Source organism: Anarrhichthys ocellatus, unplaced genomic scaffold, assembly GCF_004355925.1.
Source record: "Anarrhichthys ocellatus isolate YVR2014 unplaced genomic scaffold, GSC_Weel_1.0 scaffold37, whole genome shotgun sequence".
Taxonomy (NCBI): Eukaryota; Metazoa; Chordata; class Actinopteri; order Perciformes; family Anarhichadidae; genus Anarrhichthys; species Anarrhichthys ocellatus.
The window spans coordinates 4,264,758-4,282,627 of NW_022280067.1; the positions used below are offsets into that span (position 1 = coordinate 4,264,758).

The 17,870-nt window shown below is 43.6% G+C and overlaps 1 protein-coding gene across 1 annotated transcript in view; it reads left to right on the plus strand.

The window, feature by feature from the left end:
* ppargc1b (peroxisome proliferator-activated receptor gamma, coactivator 1 beta) overlaps positions 1-17,870 on the plus strand; it is an 85,246-nt gene that overhangs the window by 44,526 nt on the left and 22,850 nt on the right. Inside the window, exons 2-3 of the mRNA XM_031866977.1 lie at positions 12,835-13,023; positions 17,440-17,640. Coding sequence (XP_031722837.1) covers positions 12,835-13,023; positions 17,440-17,640 — 390 coding nt within the window. The remainder of the gene's footprint in view (positions 1-12,834; positions 13,024-17,439; positions 17,641-17,870) is intronic.

Here is a 17,870-nt window from a genome sequence, read left to right on the forward strand (position 1 = left end):
GTGTGTGTGTGTGTGTGTGTGTGTGTGTGTGTGTGTGTGTGTGTGTGCGTGTGTGTGAGCAAAAGAGACATAAGAAGGAAGCGAGAGAGCACGTGTGTGTCTGTGTGTGTGAGACAAAGCGAGAGATAGAGAGCCTGTGATGATGCTACAGAGTGAGAAAAGAACAAAGAAAACAGTATGTAAATGTAGAAATGTGTGTTTTTGTCACCGTGTCAATGTGCGAGAGATTGACATCTCTCTCGCTACACATCTGTCTCTTTGACACAGCTTTCATCGGTCTAATTTCCACGTGGCTGACAGTGAAGAGGTCAGAGGTCGTTGCGATATTCCGAGTACCAGGGAAAGATGGTGAGGAGCGAAACTTGGACAGAAATGCTCCTACATTTTTTTTTGCAAATGCTTAATTGGATTAAGTCTAATCCCTCACTTTTAATAAGAGCAGTTAAACTCTTGCACGGATTTGGATTAGTAACACGGCACCTGGAATAACTGTTATTGCAGTTAAAGGAACATGAAGGAACAGGAAGTGCCCTCTGCACTGACGATCAGTGGCAGAGCGAGTCATTCAACGTGTCCCAAATCCACATTACATACTATTCTAAAGCAGCCAATGGAAACGTGACAAGAGCCAGACAGAGTGCATACAGTCGACTACAGCATCGGTGGACACAATTCAACCACAATGCATTGCAATATGGAAATGACGAAGATGCTCACAGCTGGAAAAGATTTAAATGAATCGTCTGACATCACGTGCACCGTGTGATTTCCAATAAGGAATATGACAATAACATGGTAAAGTGTAGATTATTTCAATACATGCTGCTAAAACAGTTTACTGTGACCATTAGTATGTAGTTCATACTGTACAGAATTAGCATGTAGTGTCGATCAGGGACTCACTGATTGATTTCCAATGGAGAGGTCGAAAACGTTGAACCTCAAGGCAGCAAGACCTCGGATGGTGCACACCACCCTGGTCAAAGACACTTGCAACTGTCACTAAAATGTCTTTTGAAAGCGTGCTAATGCCCAGCAGTTTTCATTATTCAAACCACAAAACATTTGTTCTCAAATATGAATCGTGAGTGCGAGAGAAAATGTTCCCGTCTTCACATCTGTTGGTGGACCTAAATGGACCGCCTTTGGATACATTTGATCCGGTGCCTTTCGTGTTATCTTACCCTGCAGAAGTGTATGAAGACATTTTGTTCCTTGGAATGACTGTATGCAGATATATAAATATATAATATAATATGTAGAAATGCACAGCAGCCGTGGTGGGAACAGCAAGTACTTGACATCACTCTGGTTTTCAGCAGGGTCCCATTTCCCCCTCAATTGGCCTTATTTGTGCTCATCACAGCACATTCAGAAATACACACCGAACACACACGCACACACACACACCGAACACACACACACACACACACACACACACATCTACTTTGACCTCATGACTTCCTGACTGACTGATCGCCTGCTGGTCATTTATAGAGTAAAAGGAAGTGAACTAAATCAGCTTAAGAGGAAATTTAGACAGAATGTCCCTTTTGAAGTAGTGAAGTAAATGTAATTAAGCGCTCCTCTCTTTTAAGAGAGGAGCCTCCGGCACTCCGGAGGCTTGTGCTCGGAAACGCAAGCTGCCAACGTTAGGCTTTCATTCGGTAACGCTGGTGTGTGCTCAAGGTCACATAAATCATTTTATCTGTCATGCGGGTCAAGGTCTCACACACACTCGATTGATTCCAAAATAATCCCCATTCATTTGCATCATCAAGCTGTGTGAGAGTGTGTGTGTGTGTGTGTGTGTGTGTGTGTGTGTGTGTGTGTGTGTGCGTGTGTGCGTGTGGTGTCATCTGTGTCTGGCAGCGGCTCCTCAAGTCACCAGCAGCCTGTGGAAAAAGTGGTCATGAGACCAGGATAGGAGCTAAATATAGAAAGACACACACACACACACACACACAGTGATAGCTGGTATCTAAATGAACCAGTTTACTTATCGAGGAATCAGACCGCTGATTGGCATTCTGGGTAATTGTCTCCTCTCTTTCCTTTTTAGTTTTTCCTTCCCTTTCATTCCCACTAAGAGAGACTCCAGAGGGAGCGGCGCGACAAGCTCTCTGTCTCCCTGCGAGTCTCTGAGGATCGGTTTGGCCGTCTGGTTTTGTCAGAAACATGTTTCACTTAGAAGAATCCAAATTTGGAAGACTTTATTTTTCCCTTTATGATGTACTCACTTTTGACACTCGCCTGTGATGCGTACACTGCGTGTACCTGGAGGATTAACAATCATATCCACAATGGATCAAGTCTCAAACAGCCTCTTGGTGTAGCTTCTCAAATGTGAGGATTGGCTTTTTTTTAATCTCTTCTACGTAATTGAATGTTAGCTGTCTTTGGGTTTTGGACTGTTGGTTGAAGAAAACAAGCAATTTAAACACCTTCAGCTCTGGCAACTTGTGTAAATCTTTGTATATCAACATTATAGTGTTTTAAAGGAGCGGTGTGTAGGATTCAGGGGGATTTATTGGCAGAAATGGGAAATAATTTTCACAACTGCAGTATGTTTTCTTTTGTGTATAATCCCCTGAAAAGAATCGTGTTTTCGTTATCTTAGAATGAGCCCTTCATATACATATGGAGCGGGTCCTCTTCACGGAGTCCGCCATGTTGCATTGCAACGTTTCTATGGTAGCCCAGAATGGACAAACCAAACTCTGGTTCTAGAGAGAGCCTTTCGTGTGAGAAGAGTTGACATGGTTGCAATTTGCAACCTCACTGCTAGATGCTACTAAACCCTACATTCTGCTCTTTTCTTTACTAGTGGTGCATTTGGTGTTTGAAAACTGCATTCTCAATTACGTTTAGGTTCAGGCAGCAAAAGTGCTTGGTTAGGTTTCGTTAAAGAACGAGTTTGGGGTTAAAATAAGTCTAGTTTCATACGAGACACAAACCATCCACCCCATCCTGCTCCCTACGCCATTGTATTTGTGACACGTCAAAAGCTAACAGACCAGGTTGCATTAAACATTACAGAATACAATAACCAACAGATGATGACATGATCATTACTTGCAGCCCTATACTGTCGTACAAAGCAGTCAGAGCAGTGAGCTCTTGAGGCTGGATGGGTGGCAGGTTTGAATCTTGCTCAGAGAACTTAAGCTACAAGAGAAGACGGCGTTTGTATTGAGCTGCTCCAGCTGTGAATTCATGTTAACTTTGTGAATCTAAAGCAGTCAGCTGCTGAAAAATAACATGTTGGCGCTCAGTCAAGCATCTCTGGATAAATAGAGATTAAACAGCGTGAGGTAATGATTCCCATTGATCTGCATCCTAATTTAGCTTCCGTCCATACCCTTGAGTCTTCATTGTCTGACTTTGTGCCTCAATAATCAAACGGCACATAATTGGCTTTTTGTGGCCTTTATTAAACATGGAGGGGGTCGGGGGGGGGGGGGGGGGGGGGGGGGGGCGGATGGAGGGGGCGTCCTTTTTGTTTGCAGTAATTAAGCACATCCCTTCTCTGTAGGAAGAAAAATGAGTTGGGGAGTTTAAATTGTGCAGCTTTTCCTCATTACCTGTCAACAAATTACTCACAAAGCGACCGTCGTGTCGTGATGAAGCATTGGTTGTCAACCTGAAGAAAGTGGCCCTTCAGAAGGTCACGGTGTAATTCTACAGGGTCATACGATGACGATATAGAATATAAGTGAACATATTATAGGATGTACAGTAAATGTGGAATTTATCAGCTGTTTACTGGAGACAAACTCCTTGAAGAAGCAATCAGAGCTGTTCAGACAAAAGCGCAACCAAAAATCCAAAGAACAGATTACCCAGACTGACAAGTGTTCTCTGCAAAATGCAGCGCTGAAACACTGCAGCAATTAGTGCTCAGCTAGCACCGAAGATGTGTTTCTTGTTCTCTCTGTCTTCCTGTGAATCTCTGAGGTTCAGCCCAACTGTCTGGTTCGTCGGAAACATGTTTCCTTTAGAGGAATCAAAATTTGGAAGACTTCCATCTCTCTTTCTGTCTACCTGATCTCAATGCTTTTAGTCCTCGGCTGTGATGCGTTCTTTGTGTGTAATTGGAGCATTGACTGTATAGACGTTGACGCAGTCACTGTGACGTCACCCATTGGTTTGTGGACTGACATTTTGAAGCCTCGAATTAAGCCTTTTTAGTGGCCGCCATCTTGGTTTTTTGGCCATCGCCATCGAGAGGTACAACTGAAAATGTTACAATTAACTTTGATAATTACACAACACGCTGTGAAAGGGTTAAAGTTGTAAGATTACCAGTCCAGACAACGCTGTGGTAGTGACCTGTCAATCACAGTAAGCCCCGCCCTAAAGCATCCCCTGCTTTATGGTCTGTTTGACACTAAATGGATCATCATTTACTAAATGAACATCATGCTGTATTGAAGAAGACTTGAAACTAGAGATTGAGACCATAAACTCATGTTTACAATGTTTACTGAGGTAATAAATCAAGAGAGAAGTAGAGTCATTTTCTCATAGACTTCTATACAACCAGAGGAGTCGCCCCCTGATGGCCATTAGAAAGAATGCAGGTTCAAGGCACTTTCACATTATCTTAACTTTTCAAAATTGGAGGTTCCCTTTGACCTGGAGGATTTCAAATTGTACCTACAAGGGTGCAGATGAGGGTTGATTCATTCACAACAGATGCTAAGTAGTTATGGTTTTCCACAAGAGTACTTTGGGTTTGTTCAGTCTGTTGATCACCAAAATCGGTGCTGAAACACCACAGCGATTAGCTCCAAAGATGGAGACAAAATGAAAAGAATCAACACTTGTCTTGATTAGCACTTGCAAAGAGAAAATAAAAATATGTTATTTTGGTTGCTTGATGCTCGATGTGCACATGCCTGGTTTCCTCGTCAATGGGGGGTCACAAATCGATACATTAGAGCGACACGGCGATATGTCATTTATAAACCACTTCCTGTCAAAGTGACCTACAAGAAGGAGAGAGTTAAGGCAGCGGGACACTCAGTGGAGTCCCCAATCCTGGCACGCCGCCTTACATCTTCCATGTCACTTCAGCGTGCGAGGCTGCAGGAGGTGATTACAACACTCGTTCCGGCTCCGCTCATCACCATTTTTCAGTTATATGGGCTCCGGTCCGTCACTTAACCTTCACATGTACCACCCTCTCCATTTTCTTATTACAGTGTTTCTTATTACAGTGCAACTTTGGAGATTAAGTATACAAATATATTTCACTTTAATTGCTGTAGTGGAGATCATTGGAAAATACCCTTCTACTTCTCTATGCATTTATTCCAAACACTCGAGTGATGCTGCTGCTTATGACTGACATTAAAATGGAATTTTTGTGTTCAGAAACCTGTCAGGTCGGGGAAGCTTCCAAAGCAGTGTTTAAAGACGAGAAACTGGCATTTAGTTCTTGAAAATAAGAATTTCCTAGAAAGTTTGTAATTCATCAAAAATTAACATAATATGTGTTTTTTGTAGCCATGGTGAGTGATGAACCTCCATCATATCCATTTAGGTAAACAGCAGAATTGAACTCTCGGCTGGACAGTCACTTCTTTGAAGAGCAAAATTAGATTTTCCTCTTGGGGTATTGAGTGCAGAATAAGTTCAGCAATTCCGCAATAAGTAAGAGGGATTTCTGCAACAGCTACATCTTTAGTTGCAACTTTATTTCGTGGTATTTCAGAACCTCTCGAATGCTGCCAAAGGCCTTTGAGGGTCAAATCAAATGATTCGTGTATCGCAAAAGTGAGTAATAATCCCATATATTCAGAGGAGAATTATAGTCTTCTTTCTGCTCCTGTGATCTACAGCCCAGGGTTGAGAGAGCTTGACCTTGTATGGAGGTGGTGCTGTATCTATGTGTGTGTGTCATGTGTTTGTGTGCCCAAAGGGAAGTTTGGACAGTCCAGAGCACTGGCAAGGGCTCACCGGCACATGATGGAGCTTGTGACCGACCTTACATAACATCACAAAAAGGCCTGCTGTAGAGCTGCCGGGCAGCCTTTGATTTCTCTGTGTGGATCAATAAGGTATCACATTATTATCAACACCATGTAGCGGTTGGTTTATGTGATTTGCACGCTTCAAAGTCAAAATATAAGTATAAAAAGTACGTTTTTTTGCGAATCTATGAGCAGAGATGGAATATAATATTGTTTTTATAAGTTTTTTTAGTTTACAATCTGCTGAAACTAAGAATTGTTGTGCTTTCGTTAGCTTAAAACGAATCATTCATATCTATATTCGGAGCCGGTCCTCGTCACGAAGTCCACCATGTTGCTCCGCCATGTTTCTATGGTAGCCAAGAATGGACAAACCGAGAAAAAAAGTGAGTGGAGGGGTATTTAGTTGGTTGCAATCTGCAACCAGACCGCAAACTTCTAATCCTATAAACTGGCGCTTTAAAATCTGTAGAAAGACATTCTGCTTCCTTTTTTTGTAAAAATGTATTTGGCATGATAAAATCTTGCTGCTTTTGCAGTTTGAATGACGTCCATGAGGCGCTTGTATAAAACAGTAAAGTACTGTACCTTGATTTTTTTTACACCAACTGCAAAAATAGCACATTTCAAGCATTAGTATATACGTAGTACACATTATGGAATTGGGACACAGCATGATTGTTTCCGGTCAGTTAGCAGCTAACCGCTGTCTTGAATTTATATGCTAAGCTAACTAGCTCGCACGTCAGTAGTACGCAGCGTTTCTCAGCTTTATATTTTTAGCTTTTAGTCCAAGAAAAAGCTGCTTTTCTTAACTCCACCCCCGGAGACTTAACTCAACCAATTAGATGATTGCCGCCTCCAAGAAATTCTTGTGTAACTAAAAATCCCGATATGCTATTCATTAGAAGGCCGATGGAAAGACCCAGAGCTTTACCTCAGCACCATGGTGAGAAGTCAAACCAGAGATAACCCTTGAAAGAATGCGTCGTGTGCGTGTGTGTGTTTAAAGATAGAAGTGAAGGATGCGGTCCACCACATCCACATGCTTGAGCACCACCGCACAGTCTCGCTGGCTTTTCCATATCCACTTGCTGGTTTTAGCCCAGATAGCTCTCCCACGTGCAGGCCCCGCTATAAATAGCGCAGGTTTAATGCGCGATTTGTCCCAGCAGGCTTTTTATGACTGAACGGGCCAGTAGGTTTTCACTGTTGTTACCAACACAGATTAACCACAAATGGAAGTCACCACACTTCATCTCTCTTTACACTCCATTCCCCCAATGCCACTATTATTATTATTATTATTATTATTACACTGCGATACCCTTTTACAAGCAGACTCCAGCAAGTGCATTTTGCAGGTATCAAAAGGTCAAAGGTCAGGATTTTGCATTCACATCAGCACAAAGAGTATAGACGTAGAATTCATTTGAAATCCAGCTCTGTGCCACGGTGTTTTCCTCCGTTCATTTGCGTTAATTTCAGTGTTTCAGCGTTTCAGCGTGCGTCATTGTGTTTCTGCAGCAGCAGCTTATAATTCTCACTCACGTTTTCCTCTGTTTTTATAAAAACCCCTTTAACTCAGAACGAACTGATCGCGATTTCCCCTGAAGTGTGCCCTTTCAATAACTTCAAAGGTGCCCGTATTCTACGTTAATTTCATGCCCATTTGCTTAATCTGCCCGTTCTAACGCTCCATTTAAGCCATAATAGATTCAGTCAAAAACACAGTGAGGGATGTGTTCATTCCTGCGATGCTATAGTGTTATGCCTCTCCCATTATCGTTTATTTCCACCTTTTAGCAAGCATAACACGTTTATTACTTTCTTTTCTCTCCCAGCAGAGGATGACTGAGCACTGTGGTGTTTTTCAGCAAAGAAAAACAAAAAACAAACCCTGATTTATATTCATACCTCACACGTGTGGATTTCAAACTCTCTTTTTGCTCAGGGCCACTTCAGAAGGGGAAGTTTAGGGAATCTGAGTGTGCGTTCATTTTCAATGCATCGAGAGTTTATGGATTAAAACGTGAAGGTACAGACTCACTTCTCTCTCCTAGTGGACTCATCATGTTATCAACTGTGTTCGACCTAATGCTGGAGGATGCACTGCGTCAAACACATCGAGGAAATCAGCTAAACTGTATTAATGAGCTCAATCTGAATGACACATTTTGCGTACAGATTTAAGGCCACCTCCTCTGGATTGTGTTAGTCATCTGATCACCCTGTAAGCATGAAAAGATGCTCTGAAGAATTTGTAGTTTGGGAGAAAAACAGCAGCTGTAACCAGTTTTAGTTCCAATAGATTATAACAGTGACCCCGATTCACGGCAAAACAAAGCTTCAAAACAGCCACAAAAAACCCACTTCAGCATAATCTTCTATGCCCTTGATCAGTCTGTTTGCAACACTTGTTGCCTTGCCAGTAAATTGCTAGGTACATGACTAGCTTTGGAGCAACGAGGAGGGCAACAGAGTGAGTGTACTGAACTGGTTTCTATGGACCTTTGCTGCTGGATACCAGAGATCCTAAAACTTCCTGATTGAGATTAGCTAGAAACTGAACTGTTTGAAAATCTCGACGCATGAGGTCAGAAAGGTCGCTGCAATAAATTCAACAGGATGTTCAGTGATCGTGTACAAAACAGAGCCGACACGAGCGCGGAGCAGGGAAGGCGTCGCTCGTTGCCGAGCTGCTCCGTTGCCTTCTTCCTCCTCCTGGCGTGTGTGAGTCGTGTCGTGTGTAGCTGTCGGGGGCTTCATCATTATTCAGAGTCAGCGCGGCGGTGGGAACACCGCATTCGCCTTCTGCCGCAGCGGAGAGGAAGTTCAAACACACATGTCAGAGAGTGTGCGTGTGTGTCGTCGTGCTTGGTCACGTTTGTGTGTTGCGCATGATTTTGTTCTCACACAGTGTGTGTGTTTGTGTGTGTGTGTGTGTGTGAGACATGGAGCAATATCTATATGAATGTGTGTGTTTGAGTGCGTGACAGAGACCAGCAGAGGGTCGACGCTTCGGTATGTGAATGTGACGCAGATGAGATCACATGACGTGTATGTATGTATGTGCTGCAGAGTGTGTGTGTGTGTGTGTGTGCCCAGTTCACCTGTTTTCTGGTGCAACGTGTGCACACGTGTTACTTGCGTGTATGTGTTTAGGGGGGTGTGTGTGTGTGTGTGGCCTGCCCAAGGATGTTTTTATTGATTGACAGCTGCAATGGAGAGAATGACTGAGGATAGAGAGAAGCTGAGTGGAAACAAAGAAATCAATCAACCTGTTCGTCCGAGTTTATCAGGGAGGAGAGAGAGAGAGATAGATAGAGAGGGATGGAGTGAAGAAGAAAGGGTGAGAGGAGGGAGGGAGGGAGGAGGGGAGAAAAGGTAAGGGGATGAAAGAAGAGCAGAAGAAGGAATGAAGAAGAAGAGATAAGAAAGAAGAGAAAGAATGAAGGGCACCAAAGAGAGAAAGGGTGATGGCTTGATAGGAGAGGAAGGAGGAGAAGATGAGAGGAAGGATGCTGAGGAGAAACAGATCGATGGAGAAAATGGAGGAAAAAGAAAAGAAGGTGAATGAAAGGAAATAAAGATGTCAATGAAGAATGGGAGGAGGGTGGAAGCAAAGAAAGAGGGAAGAAAAGATGAAGAGAAGAAGAAAGTTAAGGAGAAAACCACTGAGGAACAAGATGGAAGAATAAAAGAGGGGATGGAAGATAAGTGAGAAAGAGGAGAGGGAATGGAGGAAGAGGAAAGACTGAAACTGAAAAGGGAGGAAAGAGGAAAGACGATGGAAGGAGAGGAGAAAAAAGAGAAGAGACGACGAGGAATGATGTGTAATGAAGGAGAAAAGGATAGGAAAGGATGCGGAATGTGATGAGTGAAGGAAAGAGGACAAGGGCCATGAAGGGAAGGAAGGGAGGGAGCGGAGAAGAGAGTGAGATGAAAGAGGAGAGAGGAAAGGAAGAATGCGCTGATGGAACGAGTGTTGGAAGGGGATGAGTCAGGCGCACGTGAGAGGGATGTGAGCTGCGTGCTAACACACACACACACACACACTCTCTCTCTGTCGCTCTCTATCTCTCTCTCTTTGTCTCTCTCTCTCTCTCTCTCTCCGTCTCTCTCTGTCTCTCTAGGTAAAAACACACCTGCATCAGCAGCTGGGGGGGAGAGGAAGCAATGGGAGGGTCGTATAGAGGGCATCCTTTCCCCCTTTCTCATCTTTCGTCTCCTCTCCCCTTTCCCTTCTGCTTCTCAATCAAGTCACGACTCTCCTCCCTCTCCCCGTTGCTCCATCTCTATATCGCTCTTTTATTTTCTGACCCACATCTCTCTCTTCTTCTTCCTCTCACTTACTCACTCAATCGTTGCACCCCCTTCTCTTCATATTCACCTTTTTGTTCCCTTTCCTCCTTCCTTTTCTCCAGCTCCTTCTCCTCCTGCCTTTCCCCCCTTCATCCTACTCACCTTAACACTCCCCCCCCCCCACTTTGCTGATTGGCTCTTTGGTCGTGTCTGCTATATCGTGTAACTCTGCTCTGTAATTTATGGAAGCATTAATGCTACATCCAGTCCTTGACCCAAATAAACGTTCCTCACACACACTAAATAAACACACCAACACACAGAACGGGCACAGTTGTACGTTAGAGTTGTATGATGTCATAGATCGACGCACTACGAGCAGCCATCGTCAACACAACGTGATGTTGTATCGCTTAAGATATTACGGCTGGATGTGTTTTTCTGGATGAAGTTACAGTGTTTATGTTGTGTGGATGTTTGTAGAGAGGAGGGAGGTTGAGTGATTACGAAGTACTGTAAAGTAAGAAATGGAAAAAGTCATGTTTTTATAATTTTATTAAATGATTAATCCAAAAATAATAATCGACAGATGGATTGACAGTGAAAATAATCAGATGATGAGAGTTTCTTCCCGCGGTTGACAATTAAAGTAGAGCGTTATTTTTAGATTGTGTAAAATCAGCATTTGACAGTTAAGTAAATGGACGATGTTGTTATCTAGCTACTCATAGATAAGAATACATTTAGCACGTATCCAGACATCATTGACTGTACTGTAGGTAAGTCACATAAAGTATTTCACACAGAATAAACTGAAAGTTATTTATCTACTCATAGGGTTCAGCTGCAGTGGAGTGTAAGAGGCCACGTGGAGTTTAGTCAGTCAGAGAGAGATGAGATTACCTCGAGGAAACCTGATCGGGAATGAAAACCGTCAGTTAAATTCAGTTTGAGAGGTGGTTGGTGTAACAGGTCAACCCTGTCTGCTCGCCTACGGAGATGAATGGAAACGTGTGTGCGTGTGTGTGTGTGTGTGTGTGTGTGTGTGTGTGTCTCCTTTAGGGGCCTCTATGAGTATTTAGGGGTTGTAGACATTCCACTCTGTTTTAGGGGTTCGTGAGGGAGTTTAAAGGGGTTCCTTAAGGGGTTCCTTCAGGTGTTATACTGTAGAGCTCCTTTAGGCACTACAGACATTCCACCCTGTTTTAGATGTTCTTTCTCTAGAGTTCTAGAGTTTTTTTGGGGAGGTTATTAGGTTCCTTGTGGGAGCTCTAGATGTCTTTAGGGTGAAGAGTTACTCCCGGGATTCCTGTCGTTTAGGTCCTTGAGTAGTTCCTGAAGAGGTTTTCCCAGGAATACAGGGGTTAAAGGAGTCCCAGATCTGCAAAGGTAGTCCAGGGATCCTTTGGGGGTTGAAGGAGTCATTGTGAAGGTTTTTGGGGTTCTTAATGGGGTTCTAGGGGATCATGAGGCTGTTTCCTTGATTCGTGAGGTGGCTGGCAGGGTCCTTGATGGAGGGGAAAAATATGTTGAACTTCAAATATTAATCTGTAAATGAATGAAAACTTGAATTAATCTTCAGTCTCTTACATTGTACGTGCGCAGAGCAAATTACTTACTTTTCAAGAATCATTGTACACAGTTCCCACGTTTGGGGAGATTTCTCTGACTGCATCAAACACAGAAAACAAAGCTGTGCCACCGTGACCAAAGAGTCCACAGATCAAACAGACCAAACAGCAGCTCATTTAAACTGATTAACACACCCTCAACCAACGAAGGGGAACTAATCGACCGTAAGACCTCTCGGGCCACGGCTGCTCTTTGTTGTGAGCCACAGGGAGATGCGCTCGATAAATGCACGGAGACACTTCCAGATAGGTGCTGCCGGTGTAGGTGACACATTTTCTGTCTAATCCTCCATTGTGCCGGGGCTGATGCCTCCATTGGTTTCGGTGTCGAACCCCGTCTAACATGGAAGTCTCATTATCTGTAATGAGTAGCTGTTGAGAGATGAGGGGCTGTTGATGAGAGCTCCTTGTGACTCCGACAGTGAACAGTGTAATAATATACAGTATATGCCAGATGATGGAGGCTTTTATCCAAAGTGCCTCGCACTACTTCAGCTGCATACATATTTTAGAAAGTCTGTCCCAACGGGAACCAAGCCCCTAATTTTAACAATGCCGGTGCTGCTCAGAGCGATGAACTTCACAGGAAACACCAGCCTTGGGAGTCTCACAGAGGGAAGTCATTTCCCATGTTTGGTAGCTGGTGTTTCAGAGAGCAGGGCTCACAGAGAAAACATCAATCCCTTTGTGATCGCATGAGAGAGCAACTAAGTGACGCATGTTCATTTCTCACTGAGGATCTTTCCAGCTGTGATCAGCACCTCCAGTTATTTTGGGGGGGGGGGGGGGGGGATGTTTTACACAGTGACTCATGCACTGTTGTTGCATGTCAAAAAGAAGACAAACCGCCTGGGGGGGGGTTTGCTTTAATCTCAATGTTTGACTAACGGGACCTTTCCCCTCTCTTTTTCCATCTTCAGTATGGGGAGGAGGAGGTGTGTTCGGACCGCTTGGACACTGACTTCCCGGACATCGACCTCTCCCAGCTGGACACCAGCGACTTCGACAGCGTCAACTGTCTCAGCGAGCTTCAGTGGTGCAACGATCAGCCGGCGGACGTGTCGCCGTCCTCCATCCACCACTACAGTACGGCGGATGAGCTCTTTGAGGTGAGGCTTCTTCACCGAAACACAGTTCACATGTTGCCGTGGACGCGTTTCTTCTGCTCCTCAACATGAGGAAAACAATGTCCGTCAACTTTAACTGTGTTTAAGCACCAAGCACCATGATGTAAACACAGAGTCCACTTCCTCTCGCCCTTCCTGCTCTCTGTCCTGCTGCCCCCTCTTCAAGTGCAGCTTGATCCTTCCAAGTCCAATGGTGGTAGCCATGCTTTTATCAAATTAATAGATTTAACAGTGGATTGAGTGAAATTCTGGTGGACGAGCTTCGGGTTTTGCAACGTTAAAGCCACAAACAAATCGCTAGCGTGGAAAAGAACCTCCATCACAAATTGAACTCCTGATAGCTTCAGATTTAAGGGTATTTGAGTCAGCACGATTTGGCATATCTATTTTTACAAGCAAAATATATTAATATAAATATTTATTCTTTAGACCAGAGTTATTTTACAAAGTACTCTGGTCATTTTACTTATATAGACGCATATTCACAGTCGGTCCGTTCTAAATGTGTCCCAGTTTACTCCCTCAGTGGACATGGACCCCAAGCTGTTGCCTCGAAACGCAAGTCTGTTGAAACGCTCTTGTAGCACATTGAATCCGGGGCCCCGCGGAGCCAAAGTTTCCTTGACTGTCGACACGTTCAAAGCACCGGACCCTTCACCCGATCCCTTTTGCTGAAATGTGCAGCACGTCTCAAGAGGGCTGGTGCCAAGGTATTCCCAGCTACGCCACGTGTAACACGATGATGGCGGCAGTCCATCAGTCTGTTGACCGGCCAACGAAAACCCAGAGGCTCCGGTATCAGGTGCCCTTGCTAGATGAATTCAGGGAATACCTTTTTGGTTCGTCTCTTATCTGAAAGCAAAAACCCTTTGGATCATTGATTGTCTATAGGCTTCCAGCTCCAGGTCCCATTACAGAGGCTAAATTGAGTGCATCTGGAGAATAAAATAAGATGACAACAGAGAGATAAAGTATCATTTAGGTCCAGATCATTGGCTGTGTAACGCTGCTCTGCCGGTGGAAATTGCTCTGATGCTGCGATGCACCGCGGAGTATTGGTTAAATGAAGACCGGGAAGACATGATGGGAATGCAGCTGAAGTAAACACAGACGCTCTCCGTCTGTACTCTCTTTATTTCGATCCCCCCATTAGCCCGACGCCCGAGTGACTGTTTGTCTTCCTGCCGTCTTTCACAAAACCTAAAGACGCAGACTGGACTCACAGTGCTGCATTAACAGTAATAGTTATTGGTAGTGACGACGTACTCTTTGTGAGAAAGATGCAACAACAAGACGCGTCATCTGCTACTGACATCACCTGATAAACATGGAAACAGTTGCATTTATCTGTTATTATCCCTCTTCTGTTCTTTCTCTCTTTTCACTTACTGTCTGTGTCTCTGTTGATCTCTTTTACCCTCTCGATATTATTCTTGCTACCCTCAAAAGAATAGTACATAACATAACATAACTATACGAAGAATCAGACTCCGACACAAAAAACAACAAGAAACACACAATAAATCAACACAAACATAGATCATCACCCTCCATATTATACCTGCCATAACAATTAAATAATAATAAATATAGTGGACTACTCCCTTCACTGGGTCACTTGGATCCCAAGGTTGCAAAAATATGTCTCATCTTTCCATTCCTCTGCCACCCCGCATATTATATTTTGCCAATACCGTATTGACAGACTAATACATCAGAGCAGACAGTCGGACGGCGTTTGGTCGTAAACACACATTAATGAATGAGTGATAAGCCAACAGATCGAGTGTCGCTACGTCTCTGTCTCTCCGCCGATACGCTACTTATTTACAGTAACGTATCGGAGTCTGATCCCATGTCGGGCGGGATTGATCGGTGTGTGGAAGGGCTTCATTTAACCTTGCAGAGGGTAGAGAAGGAGATTGATTTAGTTACGTGTTATATATTATTTTAATATCAATAATAATGATGTAAAGACATCTACACGGTGAAAAATATCATTATATGTTATGTTTCTGTCATTGATGTTACCGTCTTCGTCTCTCTGTTTCTGTCTTACTCACTGAGGAATGTAATTACTACCCAGGAAATCTAATTAATACCTCTCTAATCTAATTAATATAATCAGGTAATATCCATGAGTGCCTTTAAATGTACACACGTACTGATAATGCTGCTGAAGCATCACTTAGACAATTTAAATTTGAAATAGAAAGAAGGAAAATCCAACTAAATCATTTTAAAACCATGGATCAGAAGATTCAAAAAGAAAGACATATTTAACCCAAAGACATTTCATTATTATCAGGAGAAGAATCAATCATACTCCTGCAAACTTTAAATCTTCCTCATGACTATGCGTTTTGACATTCTGTGGACAATTTCAAAGTCTAAATTGCAGCAACCAGTGAGGAGGAAAAGAGAGGCAGCGAGGCCGTGAGACAGAGAATAAATTAAATAATAAATGGTTTGGCAGCCGGGAGATGGAGCTGGATGATAAAAGAGAGAGACAGATGAATGGAGCTCGGTGGCTTCCCGTAGGCCAGCCTCGCTATCACCTCTCCACCAGACTCTGCTCTCAGCAAGATGGCAGCTCCATCGCAGTAAACAACCCCCCGCGTGGATGGAACAGGAGGGATGACGGGGCGGACATTTTTGGGACTGAAATTACAGATAAACAATATTTTCTGCCGCATATCTTTAAATTTAACCGTTTTTTTTTTTTGGAAAAGCGTGTACACCATCATGAGAAACCAAGATTGTTGAGATTCCAACAGACAGTGAAGAGCCTGTGTCCTTTCTAATGAGGTCAAAGATTACAACATATCGGCCGTGTTAAAGATAAAAACAGAAAAGAGGAAAGAATGGACTTCAGGCAGCAGCTGAGTGCAGTGAATGCAGGAGGAAGATGGAGGAGAGCGATTCAGCAACGGCACGCAGCTGCAAAAGACTATCTGCTGAGGAAGATCATTTCCAATTGTAAATACAGTATAGAAATCTGTTGTTTTTCATCTGCCATTATGACTCAAGACCAAAAGACTCAAACATGGCTGCTGTTTCATCTCTGTGGCTTGCAGGGCGGGGTCACTCGAGGTTTAGGGTAGTAGAATCAGGCCTTTTTTAAAAATCTTTATCCATCACAACAGCCTATTTGTATCCACCATACAATCTTTGTTTCATGCCAAATGACCTCAAAATAACTGATCAAATTACGATTGATTTATGTGTAACAATGCTGCAGCAATCAATATTTTCTAAAGTTATCTAAAACATCAACAGCACACGAGAACAAAGTCGAGAGAGGGCTTCTTTCAAGAGCGGCTATTTTTACGTTGACGCTCAACAATCACACGGGGAGGAATTGGAGGAGTTAGACCACAATGCATTGCAGTCGCAGGTGTTTCGGGTTGTAATTATAAGCTTTTCTTCCTCTCCTGCTTTTAATGCCTCCTCGTATATGTAACAACAGCCGAGAGCAACAGGCTGATGCTGCTCCCATGAAGTGTTGTTGAATTCTGGGAAATGTAGGAAATGATGAGTTAACTATTGTCCTTGCAATCAGTAGTTAATTTTTCTGTCCTTTCTGAGCATGTCAAGACTAAAACCCACCGGCATAGCGGAAAAGCATTTTTTTCCGTATTATCCTCCGAATTAAATTTTTCCGATATCTTGACCAAAGCAACCGAAACTAAGCTTAAAAATGTGATATTTCATCACAAATATTTAATTCTGCATGTCTCATATCAAATGTTTTATCTTAAATAAACCATTTCATCTAACCAGAGCCTTTAAAAAACATTAAATTCTGAGCTCCTCAGCGCAGCTAGGAAGCCGTGATTGACTCGGCTGAGACCAACAGACAGGTGACAACAAATCAGTGAAACTTTGACTGAAGTGCCGAACACAGAGCAGAGAGGAGAGGAGAAGCTGTAAGTCGAGGTTATACTACGTGAAGAGCTTATTATACAGTATATAGAGCACATGGAAGCTTGAAAAAAATATTGGATGTATGGATTCCACAATCTGCCAATTTTTGTAAAGTAGATTATCAAAGAAATTCAACTTCTGTTATTTTCTTTTTCATGATGTATGGCATTCTAACTGTTATTCTACACAATAGACATGTTTGAGTTATCTCTACTTCTAGCCATGACTGTGATGTTTCCATAGAGGTGGAGGACTTTTAAAGTGCAGTGAAAATGAACGCCACAGAGAGAAAAATGTGACAGGAGGAAAAAGAAAAACGCTTGATTGCTTGATTGCAAAGTCAAGAATGAACTTTTCTCTCCTCCAACTAAAGCAGACCTCGTGGTGAGATGATGTCAATGTGCTGAACGTTACACTCTTTTCCTTCCTGTATTCTAAACACATCTTCTCACTGTGCTCGACTCGCTTCAGATAGAAGAGGAGAACGCGGCCCTGCTCGCCGCTCTGACCGACAGTTTGGATGGCATGGTGGACGCCGAGGTGGGCGGCCTCTCCGTCTTCCCCGCCCTCGGGGTGGAGCCCGACCAGGAAGAGGAAGAGGAGGACACTCTTCCCCTCGGCGCCGAGGACTTCAGCCAGTCCATGGGGGCCGAGACGGACGACCTATCTCTAGTAAGAACACCTCAATGCTTCTTCCAGACGGGGCTCTTTCTCTCTCTTTACCCGTTGGTTTTGGAGTCCCTCGCAGCTCAAACACCGCCGCCTGTTGACGTGGAGCCTTTCATACATGTTTCAAACACCGTCCATTCCCCTCTCTCACCCCCGCCACGCTGCTCCTCCCCTTTACCATGCTCGCTCTCTCTCTCTCTCTCTCTCTCTCTCTCTCTCTCTCTCTCTCTCTC